We start from the raw sequence: 22,878 nt of genomic DNA on the forward strand, positions 1-22,878 counted from the left end.
GGACCCATACTGAACAGACAAATCACTTATCCTCTGAATAGGTGCTAGGTTTCAATTTTGGGATAACCACCTAGCATGTGTACCTCAACACTGCCCAAAAAGTTTTATTTACCTGAACATTGTCATTTTGTTTTATTACTAGGCAGTGTCTGAAGCCTGCTTGGGCCAGGGTAGCATGGTAATTGGGTGTCTCTGATATGAACAACCTTGCAGCCAGCATAGCAATTACTAGAAGCATCAACTACTATAGTATTTCTTAGGCTGCATGTCAAATGGTATTCCAATGATAGTTGTCATGACCAGCAAAGGCGTCAGCTGTGGGATAGTAGAGGAGAGTGACATATCTCCAGAATGCCAGTGTTCAGGTAAGTTAAGCTTCGTCAAAAGCTGAATTTTCATAATTTCCCTCCAGATCAGTCAATTAGAGGTATTTGAAGACCACCAGAGGCATACAGACTGTGCCTTATCTAAAATCTAATAGTTTGATGGGTTATCTGATCATAATCTCTATTAAATTTTTGGAGATAAAATTCAACTATGTCTACAAGACACAAAAAGTACAGATCACCTGCAGGCTCCTCTGGACCCAATGAATGGATGAAATGAAAAAAGAGGGTATATTCCAGCATGTAACCATGAGTAAGGGCATGCTATACCCCTGAAACGCGTAGGTGTGTTCTGTATCCTTTGCTGTTTAGATTGTTTTTACTGGGTGAAATAAAGACTGCATTTATCTGGAAATTGGATGCTGGAACATACCATCTTCATTTAACTATGTCTACGATACTGATATTATAGTGGATTGCTTCCGAACTGTCTTACATTTAGACCTTTTTCTATGCCTAAAACAGGTGTAGAAAATGGTGAATGAGACGGGCCTGCCGTATGATATGAAAAAAAAATTAAATATTACCAAAAAAGACACATGTTGCTAGCCTAACAAATTAAAAAGTTACAGCAGTTAAAGGGATTGTCCAACAAAAAATATTCCAGTTTTGAAACCAGCACCTGGATCTGAATACTTATGTAATTGCATATAATAAAAATTCTGTATAGCCTGTGAATTATTCAATAAAATGTATCTGTATAGCGACACATCTTGTTTGTTTTTCTTCTTATTTCTTTGTCCTGCTCTCTGAGATGGCCGCACATGCTCAGTTTCATCCTTCAACTGCCTCTTGAGCTGTGATAGGGAGGGCATAGGCACGCCCCCTAGCTACAGTTGAAATGACACTTCCCTCGAGCTTTCAGCTTGATATAAATCTAGTAGAGCAATGACTGGGGAGATCTCAGGACCCATGTGAGGTACAGGGCTGGTTCTAGCTTTGTTAGAAAGAGGTTGTCATGTACTATATGCTGTCTGATTTTAATTTGTTACATTAGTCATGGTATAACCCCTTTAAGGTGGTCTTCCGGCTCATGAAAAAAAATATCACATTAACTAGGGAACAAATATTTTCCTGGTTCCCCCCTTTTAATTATTATAATATTTTTTTTCAGATCTGTCAATGTCAGTGCTCCTCTTCTGCCACCTAAAATGGCTGCACCTTTTCACTGAGTGCCTTGGTAGTCCAAGACACTTCCTGCTGCCCTTGGATTGGCCGGCACTGCTCAAGTGAAAACAGTGCTAGTCAATCCAAGAGCAGGGCTGGAGAAGTAGGAAGTGAATTGGACTACTGATGTCCAGTGTGCACCAGATAGTCACAGAAGCAGTGGATGACAAAAGAGGAGCCCAGTAATCGTTAGGTCTGCCACTAAAAAGATGAAGAGGTCACCATGTAAGTGTTCTGTTAGTTTCTCAGTTTATGTAATTCTTATTTTCTTGAACCAGAGGGTCACATTCAACAAATTTATTCAAAAGTTAGCTAAATTCTGTGATGTCCTGAAGCCCAAAATTACCTGTGTAAGGGTCAGCCCCTAGAAACACCAATTTACATTCAGAGACCAGTGTTAGGACAGGTACTCCTGTCAGAGCCGAACTATGTGGATGCCTGTACCTGTAATCTAGACAGAGAGAGGAAAAGACCGTGCTGGGACAAGCAAGCGACCGGATCAGGAGCCAGTCTACACCTGCCGCCACGTACCAGACCAAGACAAGCAGCTGCCCACAGAACTGTGAGTGTGCACCGGTGCTAATCTGTGATAGGTCATAGAACAGGATACTTTAGTCAGAGCGTCAGGGTTCAGACAGTAAAATAATAGAGGAGAGTAGCCTGTATTTTTATGTGCTTGCTGGTTGGAGCATATTTGGTAGATGCAAAGTTCAGTTATCCTTCCTGTAAATTTATGTAAACTTATTAACACTGTTCCTGTCATTTGTGGATTGCGCCCCTGGTGCATCGGCACAATACTGTTAATCCGATTTTCCGGCCGTTATATTCTGTTATTTAATAAAGCTGGTATCTGCTTCAGCCTCCTCATCTGCTGTGCTGTATTTGAACCCTGCCCTGCGGTCTCTTCCTCTCCTGACAGCTACACCTGAACCAGAGAAGTATGAGCAGATCTGAAGTCACTGACGTCGTATTTGTTCTTTCTTGTTGTAGCTTATGTTCTACATGCCATTATGCTAGACTAAGAAGTTGATAAAATGATTTAGTGGACGAGTGATGGATGTGTGAATTTTCAGCGCCACATTACAGATACACTTAAAGATATGAAAAACTAAATGGGCACTTATATATAGTTCATAAGCTGTCAAAGCAGCTGTAGGATGTGTCTTGCGAGGTTACTGAAAGGCACAGCATGACGTTCTGCAGGACACAATTTTCGAAGTTGCATAAAAAGTCTCAGAACTGTGGAATAATTTTTAAAAGTTGTGAGAAATAAAGTGATGCAGGGATGAGAGCCATATTTATGTCTCATTTTCACCTCTGACACTATACCAACTGTTGCACTACAGGCTTTGCTTATACATTACTAGATGTTTTTTAATTGTGGACCTCATATGGAAAGTAGCAAGTAATATTAACAATAAGCTAAGATTACCATGTTTCTGCATTCTTGTAAGCTTTAAATCCTTTTTAGTTTTGATATCTTCTAATGTCCTAAAACCCATTCTGTGCCACTTTTCTGCAGTCTTCAGTCCCACTCCAAAGATAGATGTGAACACCTGTTGGATAAAAATCATTATAAAAGATAAAAAACACTAAAAATAGCCTGATAAAATGTCTAAGGTAGGACCTGATGAGCCAGGGTGTGACACAGGGATTCTCCTTTTGATATATGCTTGCGTGTGCTGTCCGTTTTGTATGCGATTGTGTTGTGTTATTGCGTTTTTTTCAGTGCGGGTGACATGCGGATTGCATGCGTTTTTAGCGCGAGTGAAAAAAACTGAACCATCCTCTAGAGTCACCTGGTCACTGCAAACATATATAAATACCCCCAGCATGCATTTTTTGTTGGGAAAGCTCCATTTTGGGTGGAGATTGGATTGTTTGGCTTGTTTGTGTGTTGGGTTTTTGGATTTTCCTTTGCAGGATGTCCACTTTCTCCTTATCGATTGACCATGTGTTCTTGCACTGGCTGGTCCGTTGTTTTGGAGAGCGGCCAGAAATGATAGAGGAGGAACCGCGAGGAAGCGGATGGTGCATCCTATAATTTCACAGAGGGCCTGCAAAGGTCAATTTGTTACCTCTGTGTGCACACTGTTAAGTTCTTTAATTATTGCCGCATGTCGTTGGCTACATTTGATCGGCTGTTGGGGGAGTTGCGGCCTGCCTTGACTTTCCAGGACACCAAGATGTGGCGGAGTGTGTCACATGAAGAATGCCTCATTATCAGTGGCGGATTACAATAGGGACGTTCGGGTCGGCAGCCAAGGGCCCAGCACCGCTGGGGGGCCCAACGCTGACCCGAACGCCCACATACTGCGGCGGGGCACGGGAGCGCATAGCTCCCTGTCCCGTCGCCGATCACCGGCATTCAGCGCATAGGCCTCAGGCCTTGTAGGCCTGAGGCCTATGCGGTAGTGAAATCCCGGCGCAGGCGTGCGTGATGACGTCATCGCGCGCCTGTGCCGGGACGCAGCACTGTGACGCGCCTGACTCATCCCGCCCGCCTTCCTTCCTCTGCGAGCAAGCGCCTGGCCCTGGACATAGGTGAGTATTTATTTTTTCATTTTTTGTTCATTTTTTATTTTTTTATTTAATTTGCCTACTTGGGGGGGACACAGGAGGACCTATTAGGGAAGTCGATTACATGGGGGGGAATGTGGGGGCTGTATGGGGCCAAATTATTATGGGAGGGAATACTATGTGGGGGCAAATTACTAGATGGGGCAGTGTGGGGGCAAATTATTATGAGGGAATACTATGTGGGGGCAAATTACTATGTGGGGGCAAATTACTATGTGGGGGCAAATTATTATGAGAGGGACTACTATGTGGGGGCAAATTACTAGATGGGGCAGTGTGGGGGAAACTATTGTGTGGGGGCAAATTGCTGTGTGGGGGCAAATTATTATGGGAGGGACTACTATGTGGGGGCAAATTTCTATCTGGGGCAGTGTGGGGGAACTATTGTGTGGGGGTAATTGCTATGTGGGGACTATGTGGGGGCAAATTACTATGTGGGGGAAACTATTGTGTGGGGGCAGTGTGGGGGAAATTGCCATGTGGGGACAGTGTGGGGTAATTTCTATGTGGGGACAGTGTGGGGTAATTTCTATGTGGGGACAGTGTGGGGTAATTTCTATGTGGGGACAGTGTGGGGTAATTTCTATGTGGGGACAGTGTGGGGTAATTTCTATGTTGAGGCAAATTACTATGTGGGGGCAGTGTGGGGAAAACTATTGTGTGGGGGCAAATTATTATGAGAGGGAATACTATGTGGGGACAAATTACTATGTGGGGGCAAATTATTATGAGAGGGACTACTATGTGGGGGCAAATTACTAGATGGGGCAGTGTGGGGGCAAATTACTAGATGGGGCAGTGTGGGGGCAAATTACTAGATGGGGCAGTGTGGGGGCAAATTGCTGTGTGGGGCAGTGTGGGGAAATTGCTATGTGGGGACAAATTACTATATGGGGCAGTGTGGGGGCAAATTGCTATGTGGGGGAAACTATTGTGTGGGGGAAATTGCAATGTGGGGACAGTGTGGGGTAATTTCTGTGTGGGGTAATTTCTATGTGGGGACAGTGTGGGGTAATTGCTATGTGGGAAAATTGCTATGTGGGGGCAAAATACTTTGTGGGGGCAGTGTGGTGGAAATTACTATGTGGGGGCAGTGTGGAGGAAATTACTATGTGGGGGCAGTGTGGAGGAAATTACTATGTGGGGGCAGTATGGGGCAAATTACTATGTGGGGGCAGTGTGGGGCAAATTACTATGTGGGGGCAGTGTGGGGCAAATTACTGTGTGGGGGCAAACTACTATATGGGGGCAGTGTGGGGCAAATTACTGTGTGGGGGCAAACTACTATATGGGGGCAGTTTGGGGGAAATTACTGTGTGGGGGCAAATTACTATGGGGGGATTACTATGTGGGGGCAGTGTGGTGGAAATTACTATATGGGGGTGTTGCTATTGGGGAGGCACTATAGGGGCAATTCTATTATTTCTGGGGACACTATACAGGGATTATTGCCTGGAGCACAATAGAGGGTGGTATTATTACTGGGGGTCTCTAGGGGACATTTTAGCTGCTGTGGACACTATAGGAACATTTGGGGTAATTTATCAAACTGGTGTAATGCAGAACTGGCTTAGTTGCCCATAGCAGCCAATCAGATTCCACCTTTCATATTTGACAGCTCTTTTGGAAATCCAGTTCTACTTTACACCAGTTTGATAAATTACCCCAATTATATCTATCAGGGTCACTATTTTTTCAGCAGTATAGTTCCTGGGGCATTGGGGAGCACAACGGGCACAGTATTGCGGGTGGCAGGATGACACTGTGGGGACACCAGGATGAGGAGGTTGATGGAAAAATTTAGAAATCTAACGTGTCTGTGTTACAAACTGTAGAGACGAGATGCGGCTAAAAGAATTTGCCATGGTGGTCTGGGTCAAATGGAGGAGAAGAGGAAATAGAAGGTCTACATGACAGGAGATGTCACTGGATGTAACAGGTATGTGGTGCTGTATTCTCCTCCATGTCTTTTTTATTACAATTATATGTATTTTGAATTTGACAACCAAATTTTTCAGTTTAGGACCCAATTTGGGGTATTTTTTTTTTTGTCTGAAGATGTCATATGGCCTAAGAAGAGACTGTGGCGCTCATAAAGCACCGCAGCCTCTTCATACAAAAAAAAACTAAACTAAACTAAAATGGAGGGGGGGGGGGGGCCCAAGTTGGGTAGACAGCCCCGGGCCTATCATGCACTTAATCCGCCCCTGCTCATTATTGCTTTAAGGTAAGACTATATTATCAGACCCAAACATGAATGACCGACTGTTTACCAATACCTAGCTGTTTGGTCTATGGCCTGTGTGTGCTTTTCCCCTGTCAATTTTTATGGTGTACTTTGGTGTACTACAAGTAATTTCTTTGTCAGACCAGATTCAAGTTCTGCTGTTTATTATTTTTATCCTGGCTGTAATGATGAGGATATGTCACCTGTGTGTATATGCTAATGGTCTGGAAGTTGATATAGCTAAACGATTTTCCTTACTTTAGGCCTCATGCACACGACCGTTGTTTCATTCCGTGTCCGTTGTTCGTGATTTTCTGCGGACCCATTGACTTTCAATGGGTCAGTTGAAAACTCGGCTAATCCACCATTTGTCATCCGCGTCCGTGATCCGTGGTTCCAGTCCGTAAAAAAAAAATATAACCTGTCCTATTTTTTCACGGAAAATGGTTCGCGGAGGCACGCAAGATTGTCATCCACGTCCGTTTTTTCCTATAATTTGCATGCCAAACTTGACTTTGATTTTTTTTTACTTTCCTTCGTCTGGTGATCCTCCAAAAATAAAGGAAGACACGCGGAAACAAAAACGGAAACGGATCACGGAACAACGGAACCCCATTTTGCGGAACGGAACACAACAACGGTCGTGTACATGAGGCCTTAAAGTGTATTTGAATATAATGTATTGAGTCCCAATCTTGTGTTCCTTCCCTGTCTACGCGCATCGCAAGATTACGGCTCTCTAGCTTTGTGACGTCGGGGAGCAAGGAGGAGATTCGGAGGATGCGGGCGGTGCTGGGCTCCTTCACAGTGGGCGAGGCTGGGCTCAGAGTCCGAGAACGCTGGACTCATCTCTGACAGGACTCATCTCAGGTTAATTTACAGATCTATAAAATCGTTTTCTTGACACAATAAAAGCACACAGAGCTATGGGGACTGGATATTGCGGATGTTCTAGCGGCAATCTAGCAGCCCATATCCTCAGCTCTATACACAAAATCCAGGTGACAGGTTTTCTTTAATGGGTCTCTCAGGTCTTATCAGAGTCAAAGTCCACTCCACCAGAAAAACCAGAATACTCAAAAAAAAAAAAGCACTGAGGGGAGAGAGTGGGTGGGGGCTTTTAAACTTTCTGTCTCTGTGTATTCCTGCCCCTACAGAGGTAAAGGGGTCAATCTCAGCTGTGGCCGTCATGGTGGATTCAAGGAAACAGAATTACCGGTAAGTCTAATTAGGGTTTTTTGAACGCTCTAGTGGGCAGTGTGGATAGATTTTTCATGTGAATAGTCATACATTAAAAAGTAATACATTTTTTTTTTAATACGGTACATATTTTTTAAATTTTCATTAAACAGTTATCTACAATTTTCTTATAAACGTCTCCAAAGATGGAATTTCCTTTTCATTCTATAACAAGATTTGAAAATAGAAACACTTTATTTTGCCAGAAAATAGATTTTACTTGCACTTGGATCATATCCAAGAATGATCAGATGCAAATTTACTTTTCTCAATATGTTTCTTATAGTTTCAAAAGCCAGAGTCAATAAATTTTTATGCTACGGATGCAGTATTTCCAGTGATTGTCTGCAAAGTAATATTTTCTTTGTAGTAGACGGCAGGAGTCGACTGCAGTAAAAAAAAAAAATGACAACGTTCCAAAGTAATTTAACCATAATACTGGCCATCCTTATTAAGAAAGGCTTGGTACATTTCCTCCAGACACGTTATTGCATTTCTCATTAAGAGAGATTTATATCTGGTATTTTTAATTATTTTCCACTTATTATTTTTTAAGGCTCCATCAGAATACAGCACGCAGTTTCATTAACATCAGCAGAGAAAATAATATTGGAACTAATTCTGTCATACAGAACATGAAAGCATTCAAATAAAGGGCTAGACCGCCATGTAAATTGAAATCACTATAATGTTGTTTTTAATTTTTGAGATTTTCCTCTACATTCATATTTTTTTTCCTTTTTTTATTTTTTTCCTTGCAATTTCTTGCTTTCCATGTGTCCTAATAGGGCATTTTGACATCTGAGAAGAAGGTCCCCTGCTTGGGATCCCCCTTGTTCTATCCAGATCGGTGAGTCAGTAAGTATTAGCAGCTCCATCCCTGGCAGACCTGGTCTGTCCATTACATAGTCACCCATGCATATGAATGGCACCCACGTAACGCTACATTTCCCCCCGCAGCAGCCAGCCTGATCATAACAGCTGATCATTATGGGTTTCATAACCCATGTACCAAGCTCACAGCTGTTAGTAATCTGAAAGGGTATGTAGTTTATCACTCAGCATTACATGATTGGGTAACTGCATGTTTGATGTTAGGAAGAGGTGAATCTTAGCAGACCACTGCCATACCTCCCGCTACTTCACTTGCAGGAGTGCCTTCCCATTCAGGCATTAAAACCACAACCCCCGCTATACTCTCAATTGAGGAGATTGGCATATACATGGAAACAAATGAAATAATCAGCCAGTTCCAATTGTGAGGACTCTGTGACCAGTGTAGAGCAGGTGACCTCTGCTTTCAATACACTAGGCCAATTTTTTGCAAATTTCCCACCCTGAGTGAATTTTAATGAATTAGACAATAAAGGTTTATTATTTTCTTTTAGCCATTCCCCTAAAAGCAGTGACCTTTTCAGAAGCTGAATCAGCAGAATGAAGGCACATTTTAAAAAGTAAACTTCCTTATGCTGTTTTCTATCATTGAGTCAATAAATGATCTACAATTGTATATTTCCTGTTCATGTGATCATTTTTACATAGGTTCCATAAAATGCAAATAACAAAAAAGCAAGGATCAAACCAGGCCGCACCACGGGACAGAAGGGTTTCTGCCTAAACCCTTTTCAATGACCCTTGGGCCATTTTTCCACTGCTTTATTTGCTAAAAGTTGTTCCTTTAGAGGGTAGAGTCCTGACCAAGTTCACCTCCAGTAGAAGACGAGATAATGCCAACTAAGACTGGGCCCCCTCTTACTCTGGGCCCCATAGCAGTCGCATGGTCTTCCGCTATGGTAGTTGCTGCTAGGATCCATACTGGTTGGCACACAGTATTTAAAGAAAGAGATAAAATGGAATGACCACATTTTGCCAATTTTTGTGTTGAACGAACGAAGTCTATTTACTGCTAGTCCAGACTGCTTAGGCCCCATGCACAATATCGTATTTTTGGTCCACATCTAGTGTTGAGGGAATTGAAGTTCACAAAATGGACTTCGATCCGCATTTCATGAGAAATTTAATTTGCTGCAAAGCCAAATTTCCTCGTGCTTTGTGGTAACAAATACATTTTCCCTGAAATGGCGGTAAAAATAAAAAAAAAATCATAATTACCTCATCCATTAGCGCCCGAAGAGGCCGCCAAGGCCATCTTGCGTGAAGATCCCGTCTGTTCCCCGTCATTGTACCGGCTATTTACAAAGCAATGTGCTTCACGACAAAGTAATTAGTCGCAAAGAGAATTTGTTTGCAAAATTCAGCGAAAGCAGCCGAATCGAATTTTAGAGATCTCCTCTCATCTCTATCCACATCCAAACCACATTTTGCAGGACCAATTGTGGGCCCATTATTTTAATGAGGATGAAAAAAATGTGGACAGTACACCGTGTGCTGTCTGCATCTATAGAACCGGCCCACAGAAAAAGATAGAACATGTCCTATTCTAGTCCATTTTGTGGACAGGGATAGGACATTTCTATAGTGGAAAAAAATGGCAGCCAGGATCCATGGTTTGCGGACCACAAAAATATGGTCATGTGCATGAGGCCTCAGGGTGGGTTCACACTGAGAATTCTTTCAGTACAAAAAACAATAGGTCACATGATATTTGATGTGTCTTTTGGTGCAGTTTTTGATCCTATTTACATGGCAGCTTTGGATTCGATGTGGAACACATAACTAATGATGGAACATGAACATGTAGCTTTTTTTTCACACCCAGTTTTTAAAATCACAACCGTTGTGTAAATTACCATGCAGTTTTGCTGGTGGAATCAATGGGAGATTGGCACCAAAATTCCCATTGAAAATATTTTGTGTCAACTCGCCCTTAGGACACATGCATATGGGTGCATTATATCTCCATCCAAGCTTTGGGAAAGACTTTTCTCCTGTAACAGGACAGGATCCATTCTACCCTCCAGCAATAAATATTTAATATATATATATATTATTTTTTATTTATTTATTATATTATAAACGCATCGACCTGTAATATGTCCACGCAGCTTTTCACTGTGCAAATTATTATATTACTATTCCCTGAATGACATCGAATTTTTTTTCGTAATTAACTTGGGCACAGTCGTTAATAATGATGTTTAGAAATCAGAACCCTTCTGACACTTTATCAAATATAACCTGCCATTCCAAGGACAAAACTTAATTACATTTGCTAGTAAATGAATGATAATGAATGATAAATAATTGAATGAATACCTTAAATGCTTTATATCGTTCCGAATTCACCACTTCTAGAACTCGCCAACATTTTCCCTCTTCGAGGATTTCCTAACAATATAAAACATATTATTCAGTCACATAATTAAAGGGGTTGTCCACCTTTTCGATATTGATGGAATTCTTTGGATAGGTCATCATTATCAGATTGGTGGGGCGGAGCTGAGCTGCAGTACCCTGGCATGGCCACTACACAGTGGATGGAGCCTTCGGCTTCTAGGCTTCATCCATCAACCCCACCAATCTTCTATCCAGAGGATAGGTCCTCAATATCAAATGGTGAACTGCTCTATATTATCCTTTCGTAATATTTAGTGACAAATAAAAAATGTAAAACTAAAAAGTTCCAACATGTTACTTTATAAAAAATGATCATGAATTTTCAATTAAAGCTAGTCTTCTGCTTTTTGTAGTCTGCCATTGCACAAATTTTAGGAAACCTTAAAGGGATTTTCTGAGATTTTTATACTGATTACCTATACTCAGGATAGGTCATCAGTATTTGATTGGTGGGGGTCCCCCACCGATCATCTGTATTGAGAAGGCAACGGCTCTCCTGTGAGCGTCACTGCCTTCTGCGTGCTTGCCAAGTACAATGTGCACATTGTATAGCTCAGCCCCATAGAAGTGAGTGGGCCTGAGCGCGATACCAAGCACAGCCACTATACAATGTACTGCGCTGTGCTTGGTAAGAATGGATAAGGCCGCAGAGCTCACAGGGAGCGCCAGTGCCTTCTCACCCAGCTGATTGCCGGGGTTCCTGGGTGTCGGACCCCCTCCAATCAATATCAAAATCTCGGAAAAGCCTCTTGCACATGGACATATTACAGCTCTATATATTCCCCAAGGTGTATGGTGCTATAATATGGCACCCATTGCAGTCAGTGAGCCCATGCTGTAACCATGCATACCTTCATATTAAATCAAGATCAGGTAGATGTATCTATAAGGGGTGCACTGGTAGCATATGCAAATGGATCTTGAAGCTAAAAGGTATCTCTCCAACATACACTACGTGCAGAATTATTAGGCAAATGAGTATTTTGACCACATCATCCTCTTTATGCATGTTGTCTTGCTCCAAGCTGTATAGGCTCGAAAGCCTACTGCCAATTAAGCATATTAGGTGATGTGCATCTCTGTAATGAGAAGGGGTGTGGTCTAATGACATCAACACCCTATATCAGGTGTGCATAATTATTAGGCAACTTCCTTTCCCTTGGCAAAATGGGTCAAAAGAAGGACTTGACAGGCTCAGAAAAGTCAAAAATAGTGAGATATCTTGCAGAGGGATGCAGCACTCTTAAAATTGCAAAGCTTCTGAAGCGTGATCATCGAACAATCAAGCGTTTCATTCAAAATAGTCAACAGGGTCGCAAGAAGCCTGTGGAAAAACCAAGGCGCAAAATAACTGCCCATGAACTGATAAAAGTCAAGCGTGCAGCTGCCAAGATGCCACTTGCCACCAGTTTGGCCATATTTCAGAGCTGCAACATCACTGGAGTGCCCAAAAGCACAAGGTATGCAATACTCAGAGACATGGCCAAGGTAAGAAAGGCTGAAAGACCACCACCACTGAACAAGACACACAAGCTGAAACGTCAAGACTGGGCCAAGAAATATCTCAAGACTGATTTTTCTAAGGTTTTATGGACTGATGAAATGAGAGTGAGTCTTGATGGGCCAGATGGCTGGATTGGTAAAGGGCAGAGAGCTCCAGTCAGACTCAGACGCCAGCAAGGTGGAGGTGGAGTACTGGTTTGGGCTGGTATCATCAAAGATGAGCTTGTGGGGCCTTTTTGGGTTGAGGATGGAGTCAAGCTCAACTCCCAGTCCTACTGCCAGTTTCTGGAAGACACCTTCTTCAAGCAGTGGTACAGAAAGAAGTCTGCAAGGTAAGAAAAACATGATTTTCATGCAGGACAATGCTCCATCACACGCATCCAAGTACTCCACAACGTGGCTGGCAAGAAAGGGTATAAAAGAAGAAAATCTAATGACATGGCCTCCTTGTTCACCTGATCTGAACCCCATTGAGAACCTGTGGTCCATCATCAAATGTGAGATTTACAAGGAGGGAAAACAGTACACCTCTCTGAACAGTGTCTGGGAGGCTGTGGTTGCTGCTGCACGCAATGTTGATGGTGAACAGATCAAAACACTGACAGAATCCATGGATGGCAGGCTTTTGAGTGTCCTTGCAAAGAAAGGTGGCTATATTGGTCACTGATTTGTTTTTGTTTTGTTTTTGAATGTCAGAAATGTATATTCGTGAATGTTGAGATGTTATATTGGTTTCACTGGTAAAAATAAATAATTGAAATGGGTATATATTTGTTTTTTGTTAAGTTGCCTAATAATTATGCACAGTAATAGTCACCTGCACACACAGATATCCCCCTAAAATAGCTAAAACTAAAAACAAACTAAAAACTACTTCCAAAAATATTCAGCTTTGATATTAATGAGTTTTTTGGGTTCATTGAGAACATGGTTGTTGTTCAATAATAAAATTAATCCTCAAAAATACAACTTGCCTAATAATTCTGCACTCCCTGTAGAGAGACAAGAGCATTATACATGGATTATGGTAGAATGGGTCCTTGTAGAAGATTTGCATTGGGACCCAGCAATTCAGGTTAATCCTAGAAGCAGAGAACAGTTCTGGCATTCTAATGGATGCCATATCATGGAGATAATCTCTATCAGAAGCAGAAGGTTTCCTTAATATATGGAGTCAGCATCAAAGTCAACATCCTTTAAACATCCGTAAGAAGCTTCAGTTTTGGATTGCTCCTAATATTGGCCTTGTATATACTTTACAATAAGTATAGGCCTCCTCCAATCCCACAATCTTGTTAAGGTCCCATGCGCACAATTGTATCCATTTTGTGGTCCGCAAACGGTAATCTACAAAAAAACTGATATGGTCTGTGTGCTGTCCACATATTTTGTTTGTGAGCCACATTATGTGGGCAGGTTATATTTTTTTGCGGAACGGGCATATACGGATGCAGAAAGCACATGGAAGATCTATATGCTTTCCGCATCGGCTTGTCCTTTCTGCCAAAAACTACATGTACAATACTTAACCACAAAATGCTCTCCACTGACCCATTGAAGTCAATACTGTAGGTCCGCAAAAAAGTGGATGGAATGATTATTATGCTTTTCTGATTTCACATACATTTTCTATGTATTTATTGCCACATTCCCAGACCATCAGGCATGGGATTCAGCCTGTGCCCTCAGGTTCTTCAGATCCGGTTGTTAAAATTGCAGCCGGATCGGACAACAGTGTTACCGCCTTAATCCCAATCTGGGGCTCCGGCGGCAGCTGGAGATGAGCACTTCCATTCCATAGTTTAGCACCTTAGGCTTTTTAAAAGTTGGGTGGTATGTGTGTGCAGTGTAAATATGGTGTATTTATGTATGTGTACCTTGTATATGGTGTATTTATGTGCATGTGTGCTGCATATATATGGTGTATGTATATGTAAACATGTGTTGTGACTCTGCGTGTCCGCCGTTGAGTAGGAAACCTGTTGTTAAAAATTACCTCGATTATATGTTTCATCTCATCCCCTAAGAGTGGCAAACCTCTCAAGTCTTTAATGGACACAATAGGAGACTGAAGTGATTTCAGAACTGAAGAGGCTCTCCGGAAAGCCACAAGGGGACCTTTATTTTCCAAAAACTCATAATTTTCTGCCAAAGTATCAAGGGCATCCTAAAGAAAGAAGAAGAGAAAAACAAATATCATAATTTTTTTCACTCGTAACTTAAAATTATACTGAAGCCCTAGCTTTTAAAAATCTTTTACTATCTCCATGGTTCTAATTTGTCTCCTGTATATAGATCTGTAGATAGGCACACTTCATCTAGGATTACCCAGAGACTTATACATTTGCAAACTGTTTATTGTAAACACTCACCCTATGTATTCCATCACATTTCAGGTATACACATCCCCATTAAAATACTTGAAGCATCAAGATTACACAACAAAAAATATACCGTATAAAAATATAAAAACTAAAACAAAAAAGGTAAAATATATTACAAAAATGACTGAAATCATCATAATATGTTGTTTGTCAGTCATGCAGCCACCCCAATATTGCTATAGTTTGGAGCAATGGTTGCTGGATTGGTGATATTTTACATGAATGGCAAACAGCAAAAGCGACGATTCGCTCAGAACCCAATATATATTTGCTGTATTGTAATATTTGGTCAAATATTAATAAAGTCACCTATCTATAACATATGGAGTGATGACGGAAGACACTTTAATATATAATGTCCATACTTTATTCAGTTTAAAGATCTCTTCAATCAGTCCTTCCCTAGGAAACAGAGTAAAAGTTAATGTGCTTAAAACTACTTTGATGATATAATATATATATATATATATACTGTATATCATATGTTCCACACTTGTGGATAATAATAAATTGTAAAGTGGCTTTCTGTCACTCACTAAGGCCAGTCTTTGATAATTTCCATATATTACTCGCAGTTGGTGGTATAGTGTGGAAATACGTCTCCTCTGCTCATAGGGTGACAGTATGATGCATCTTACCTCCGTGTTTGCTATATAAAAAAATTGCTGTTACTCGCTGTGATCTCCTGTGCTGGCGTCCCATGCGATTGCCTGCTCTTGGCGTTGCATGTTATTTGGCTTGAACGTCGCTCGGGTAGCGCAGCTCTTATATAATGTCCTTTGGAGCGCTCCAATTTTACTTTAGTAACGGTAGAGGTTTTGATAGATTATTCCATGGATCTTGGATCTTTATTTCACCAAGGTGACAGCATACTTCGGTATACTGGGGACTTAAAAGTCCAAATGACAAGCTAGCTAAGGCTAGTTTCACACTAGCGGCAAAAAGATCTGTCAGGCTGTTCCAGCAGGGATCTGGATTTGGCATTGCAAGACTCTACCTGAAAGCCTCACAGCCTATTAACTATAATGGGGACCAGCAGAGATACTAACAATTTAAGTCCTGCTGATTCTCAGTATATTTGCCAGGTTGCGGCCGGATCTTCGCTGGTCCCAATTATAGTTAATGGGGACGAAGAGCATTCATGTAGCATCTGGCAATGATCAAGAGGGCTTCGGTCCCCCTTGCGGTAGATGTAGCTCCAAGAGACTGCTAAATTTGTTAGTTCAGCAAAAGGTGAATCAAATTCCAGTCAATGAAAAAACTCAGCATTTCCTGGTTTAGAGAAGGAAGTATCTTTCAATTTTCACAGTTGCAATCAAATTTAAAGGGGTCTGATGTACACAAAATCACCGCCAGTAACCCCAAATGTGCTAAAAGCACATATGCTCCACACATGAGGGGTCATTTCTAAACAAATATACGCCATTTTGTTGCAAATGTGTTTTTCTGCAAAATCTGTGCCTTTTTCCCCGTGTACACCACTTACGCTTCTTTACTCGAGTTCCGAGAAAAGGGAATGTGGCATGGGCCCGTTACATTCACTAACTTCTACCTCTGTTTTTGGCATACAAAATGATTAAAATCTATGCCTGCAAGGGAGCTGCCATAGATTTAATCTTGAACGGCCACCAGATCGTGCCCCTAAGTTATGTAGATGCTGGCACCTCTACATAACTTAGGCGTATCAAGCTGCAGTGGACAGCGTACAAGAAACACCGATCGGATGTGACCATACAGCCTTTATCTGGACTCGTGGTTTGGGAACTTACATAGTTAATACGGTTAAAAAAATACATAAGTCCATCAAGTTCAACCAAGGGATCGGTGGGGACGTGAATCCCAGAAGTAAGTGAGACTCAGATTTCTACACGTTTTTATAAGCATTAATGTTGTTTATTCTTAAGAATTCATCTAAACCCTTTTTAAAACTGTCCACTGTTCCTGCTGTGACCAATATGGAAGTCTATTCCACAGATTTACAGTTCTTACAGTAAAGAAGCTATGACGCTTCCGGAGACTGAACTTCCGGAGAGTGCCCCCTTGTCTTTTTTGGGCATGTTACGTGGAACAGTTTTTCACTGTATTTTTTGTATGGCCCATTTATATATTTGTATAGGTTAATCATGTCCCCCCTTAGACGTCTCTTCTCAAGACTAATTAAATGAAATTCTTTTAATCTTTCTTCTAAGACCCTCCATGCCCCTTATCAGTTTAGTCTCTCTCCTCTGTACTTTTTCCAGCTGCAGTGCATCCTCTCTATGTACTGGTGCCCAGAACTGAACTGCATATTCCCGTTGAGGCCGTATCAATGCTTTGTAAAGTGGTAGTATTACATCCCTGCCCCACGAGTCCATGCCTCATTTAATGCATGACAATATCCTAGTGGCCTTAGAAGCAGCTGATTGACATTGTATACTGTTATTTAATCTACCATCTACAAGGACACCCAAATCCTTCTCTATAAGTGACTCTCCCAGTGTTACATCAACTAGGACATATGAAGCACATAGATTATTACTACCAAGATGCATAACTTTACGTTTATTCACATTGAACCTCATTTGCCAAGTTGATGCCCAATCACTCAGAGTATTCAAGTCAGCTTGTAGTATATGGACAACTTCCATAGACTGTACAGTACTACATAGCTTAGTGTCCCATCCTCAATATCATTAATAAATAGATTAAATAATAGAGGACCCAGCACTGAACATTGGGGTACACCACTTATACCCGGGACCATTCTGAATAGGAATAATTGACCACAACTCTCTGAACACGGTCCTTCAGCCAGTTTTCAATCCAATTACAAACTATACTTTCCAAGCCTATAGACCTTACTTTACCTATTAAACGTCTATGAGGGACAGTATCAAAAGCCTTTGCAAAATCCAGAAACACTACATCCACAGCCGCCCCTCTGTCCAGGCTACTACTCACCTCCTCATTAAAACAAATCAGGTTAGTCTGACAACTTCTGTCCTTGGTAAACTCATGTTGGTTATCACTTATAATATTATCTACAGTCACATACTCCTGTATATAGTCCCTTAAGAGTCCTTGAAACATTTTTCCCATAACAGAAGTTAAACTAACTGGTCTATAATTACCTTTGAAGGACCTAGATCCTTTTTTGAATATGGGCACCACATTTGCCTTGCGCCAATCACTTGGCACTGTACCAGTACCTGGAGAATATTTATAAATTATAAACAGGGGCACAGCAATGACTAAACTGAGCTTGTTAAGCACTCTTTGGTGTAATCCATCTGGACCCGGAGCCTTGTTCACATTTACCTTATTTAACTTATCTTGGACCATATCTACAGTTAGCCAATTGAGTATATTACTGGATGTACTAACAGCCCCAGCACCACAGATATCAGCTCCTTTCTCTTCTTTTGTATATACAGAGCTAAAAAAACATTTAGTAACTCTGCCTTTTCTTAATCTTCAGTGACTACCCCCTGCCCCCGTTTACCTTTATTTAGGGGACCTACCTGCTCGGACGTCGGTTTTTTAGCATTTATATATTTTAAAAAAATATATTTGGGATTTGTTTTGCTCTCTTTTGCTACCTGCTGTTCGTTTTGTATTTTTGCAAATTTTATCTCTATTTTACAGATTTTATTAAGCCCTTTGTAATCTTCAAATGCTACAGCTGACGCCTCTGATTTGTATTTTTAAATACCCTTTTTTTTGTCTCTTAATGCCCTTTTAACAGTAGCTGTAAGCCATGGGTGGTTTAATTTTAGCCGCTTATACTTGTTACCTATAGGAATACATTTTTTAGTGCAGTTACTCAATGTGGATTTAAAGCTCTCACATTTATCCTCTGTATTATTATGTGACAGTAGCTGCTCCCAGTCTATGCCCTGAAATGCTGCCCTCAACCCAGGGAAATTAGCCTTTTTAAAATTCAGTGTTTTTACTCTGCCTGACAGAGTTTGCTTCTTATAGTTTAGGGGGAATATTATTTTATTGTGGTCACTATTACCTAATGTTTCTTGAACAGTAACATTTCCAACAAGCTCTGCATCATTATAAATTACCAGATCCAACAGAGCATTGCCCCTTTGCTTTTGAGGCAGAATCCTGACCTCAGTCAATGTCTGGGAAGTTAAAATCTCCCATTATGACCACTGTACCAGCCTGTGCAGCCCGCTCTATTTGTGTTTCTATCTCCTCTGTGATGTTAGGGGTTCTATGGATTACACCAAGTATTATTTTTTCAGTGTTTATATCCCTTTGAAATTCCACCCATAAGGTTTCCACATCCTCACTATCCTCACCCACAATTGCCTCTTTCACACTTGTCTTCAGATCACTCCTCACATACAGGCACACGCCACCACCTTTTCTATTGACCCTGTCTTTCCTAAATAGTGTAAAACCCTCAATATTTACAGCCCAGTCATGCGAAGAGTCCAACCATGTCTTAGCCTCACCAACTACATCTATGTGTTCTTCTAGTACCATAGCCTCCAGCTCCCCCATTTTGCTAGCTAGACTTCTGGCACTGAGTGAACATAGCTACCCATACCGATTATATGTGTCTGTTATGTTACAGTTCCCAGAAGACAGTTGCGGGAGTGGAGAAAGAGATACCTATCATAACCTTAGTCGCCCCTGAGTGGGGACGAATTCGAACATCTTCTGTACACTAGCATAGTGGTGCCGAGAAGTCGGGGGAGACAATTATTCGTAGATTCTCACCATTTACCCAGCCTGTCTAGCAGCTTATGTGAGAAAGGAAGAGGCGAAGAGAAAGGAGATCCTCCTTGAATATTGTGATCCCTGCTTTGAAGGTAGTGACCTGACAGATGAAAAGGAGTTGCTAGTAGCAGGCATGATGGAACATGCTGCTGTTTTCTCATTGAGAGATTGGGCTTTGGGCCTTGCGCAAGGAGTAATGCATAGTCCCTGACCAATATACGGTGCCCAGGATTGATGAAGCTTTGGATTGCTTATAGAGCAGTCGGTGGTTTACTGTGTTAGATCTCCGGAGTGGCTACTAACAGATACCTATGACTAAAGAGGATCAAGAGAAGACTGCTTTCATTTGCCCCGTAGGGTTCTACCAGTACGAGAGGATGCCCCAAGGAATTAAGGGTGCTCCTGCCACATTCCAAAGGTGCATGAATAAGGTGATGGGAGATATCAACTTCCAGGAAGTACTTCTCTACTTAGATGACCTGATTGTGTTTGGGCAAACCCTAGCACAACCAGAAACTGTTCAAGGTGCTGGATCAAGTTAAAAAGCTGGGGTCAAGTTCTCCCTAGACAAATGTTGGTTCTGCCAGAACGCTGTGAAATATGTGGGACTCATCATTAGCAGGAATCTCTACAGAGCCAAAGTGGAAGCTGTAGTCCAAAAGCCCAAGCCTACCAAGTTGGGGGAGCTTAAGTTTTTTCTAGGATTCTGTGGGTACTACCGAAGGTTTGTGCCACAGTATTTGAAGATTGCAAAACCTCTGACTTCTCTCACCCAGGGATATCCTCCTCCAAGAGGGATCACTCATTCCAAAAAGACTGCTAGGCAGGCCTACTTCAAGGTTAAAGAGCCTTTGGAGAAAGGTGGACGCTTGCTTGTGATGAGGCATTTGAGATGCTGAAGTCCTGCCTAACACAGCCTAACAAAGTGGACAGTAGTGGACAAGCTGTACGACTACCTCTATGGGGTGCATTTTAAAGTCCATACAGACAACAACCCATTAACCTACGTGAGAACCACAGCCAAGCTGGATACTATGGAACACCGGTGGCTTGCCTCTCTGTGTATGATTTCAGCTGGAAGTACCGTCCAGGATATTACTTTAGGAGTATCACCTGACCAATCATCTGGGGAGACCTAGCTGAAGTATATGTCTCAATTAAAGGAGGAATTGAAGGAGCCTTACAGATTGGCTGACCAGAACCCTATGTAGTGGTAGAAAAGCTGCCTGGTGTTCCAGCATACTGAGTGAAGCCTGAGAGTGAAAGTAGGACCATCAAAACCTATCATCGCAAGCACCTGTTACCTGTGGGTCAGACTGTCTAATGGCAACGATCACAACCAGAGGGATCAAAGTCAACCCCCCCCCAGCCTCCGAGGAGGAGAAATCATCACCAACGAGGGATCAGTCCAAGTGTTCCCACTCAAGGAAGTGACAGTGATTCAAGTGACGAATGGAGTCTAGACTATGGATGGGTAAGCAACCACAGACCCTTTGTTCAGGACAGTCTTGATCATTCGCTTGATGCGGACTATCCGCAAAACACCAGTACAGATTTCAGGTCCACCAGATTTCAGCTACACCAGAGCCACTAGATGAAGAAATAGTCATGATGGAGCCCGAGCCTGAAGGTCAAGAGCAGAACGAATTTCTTAAAAGTTCAATTCGGCTGATTCGCCGAATTTCACCCAAAAATTTGTTTTGTGACGAACTACTCGTCACAAAGCGCATTTTTTTGTAAGTAGCGGGTGCAATGACAGGGAGCTGCGATAGCGTCGCCCCCATCATTGTACCCCTCAGATGTCGCATTCATACATGATCGCGGCATATGAGTGTAAAATTAACAATAAAAAAAAAAAATTAATCAAACTTACCACTAGGGATGAGCGAACTCGAACTGTATAGTTCGGGTTCGTACCGAATTTTGGGGTGTCCGTGACACGGACCCGAACCCGGACATTTTCGTAAAAGTCCGGGTTCGGGTTCGGTGTTCGTCGCTTTCTTGGCGCTTTTGTGACGCTTTCTTGGCGCTTTTTGAAAGGCTGCAAAGCAGCCAATCAACAAGCGTCATACTACTTGCCCCAAGAGGCCATCACAGCCATGCCTACTATTGGCATGGCTGTGATTGGCCAGAGCACCATGTGACCCAGCCTCTATTTAAGCTGGAGTCACATAGCGCCGCCCGTCACTCTGCTCTGATTAGCGTAGGGAGAGGTTGCGGCTGCGACAGTAGGGCGAGATTAGGCAGATTAACTCCTCCAAAGGACTTGATTAACTGATCGATCTGCAGCTGTGGATCATTGAGCTGCTGATCCTCAATTGCTCACTGTTTTTAGGCTGCACAGACCGTTTGTCAGTCTCATTTTTCTGGGGTGATCGGCGGCCATTTTGTGTCTTGTGGTGCGCCAGCACAAGCTGCGACCAAGTGCATTTAACCCTCAATGGTGTGGTTGTTTTTTGGCTAAAGCCTACATCAGGGTGAAGCTGTCACACCAAGTGCATTTAACCAGCAATAGTCTGTTCATTTTTTGGCCATATACAAAATCAGGGGCAAGCTGCGCCTGTCACCAAGTGCATTTAACCCTCAATGGTGTGGTTGTTTTTTGGCTAAAGCCTACATCAGGGTGAAGCTGTGACACCAAGTGCATTTAACCAGCAATAGTCTGTTCATTTTTTGGCCATATACAAAATCAGGGGCAAGCTGCGCCTGTCACCAAGTGCATTTAACCCTCAATGGTGTGGTTGTTTTTTGGCTAAAGCCTACATCAGGGTGAAGCTGTCACACCAAGTGCATTTAACCAGCAATAGTCTGTTCATTTTTTGGCCATATACAAAATCAGGGGCAAGCTGCGCCTGTCACCAAGTGCATTTAACCCTCAATGGTGTGGTTGTTTTTTGGCTAAAGCCTACATCAGGGTGAAGCTGTCACACCAAGTGCATTTAACCAGCAATAGTCTGTTTATTTTTTGGCCATATCCCAGTCTAATTCTGTCACTAAATCCATACCGGTCACCCAGCGCCTAAATACTAGGCCTCAAATTTATATCCAGCTAAATCTGTCCCTAGTGCTGTAGCTGGGCGAGTTATTTAGTGTCCGTTCAAGCACATTTCTTGTTCTGGGTTGAAATACAATTCCCAATTTAGCAATTTCATAATTTAGTGGTTCCTGCTATATCAGAGCTATTTGAAATCTATCCCAAAAAGGGTATATAATATTGAAGGTGCACATTGGGTCATTCAGAATAACTTCACACACACCCGCTACTGTGTATTTCCAAGTCTAATTCTGTCACTAAACCCATACCTGTCACCCAGCGCCTAAATACTAGGCCTCAAATTTAAATCCCTCTAAATCTCTCGTTACCGCTGTACTGTTGTTG

General features: G+C 42.1%; 1 protein-coding gene across 1 annotated transcript in view; it reads right to left on the reverse strand.

Annotated features, from left to right (window-relative positions):
• DNTT (DNA nucleotidylexotransferase) overlaps positions 1-22,878 on the reverse strand; it is a 484,835-nt gene that overhangs the window by 369,228 nt on the left and 92,729 nt on the right. The window contains exons 4-6 of the mRNA XM_044299722.1: positions 14,396-14,566; positions 10,816-10,887; positions 2,986-3,109 (exon numbers count right to left, since the gene is read on the reverse strand). Of these exons, the coding sequence (XP_044155657.1) occupies positions 2,986-3,109; positions 10,816-10,887; positions 14,396-14,566 (367 nt within the window). The remainder of the gene's footprint in view (positions 1-2,985; positions 3,110-10,815; positions 10,888-14,395; positions 14,567-22,878) is intronic.

This window comes from Bufo gargarizans, chromosome 6, assembly GCF_014858855.1.
Source record: "Bufo gargarizans isolate SCDJY-AF-19 chromosome 6, ASM1485885v1, whole genome shotgun sequence".
Taxonomy (NCBI): Eukaryota; Metazoa; Chordata; class Amphibia; order Anura; family Bufonidae; genus Bufo; species Bufo gargarizans.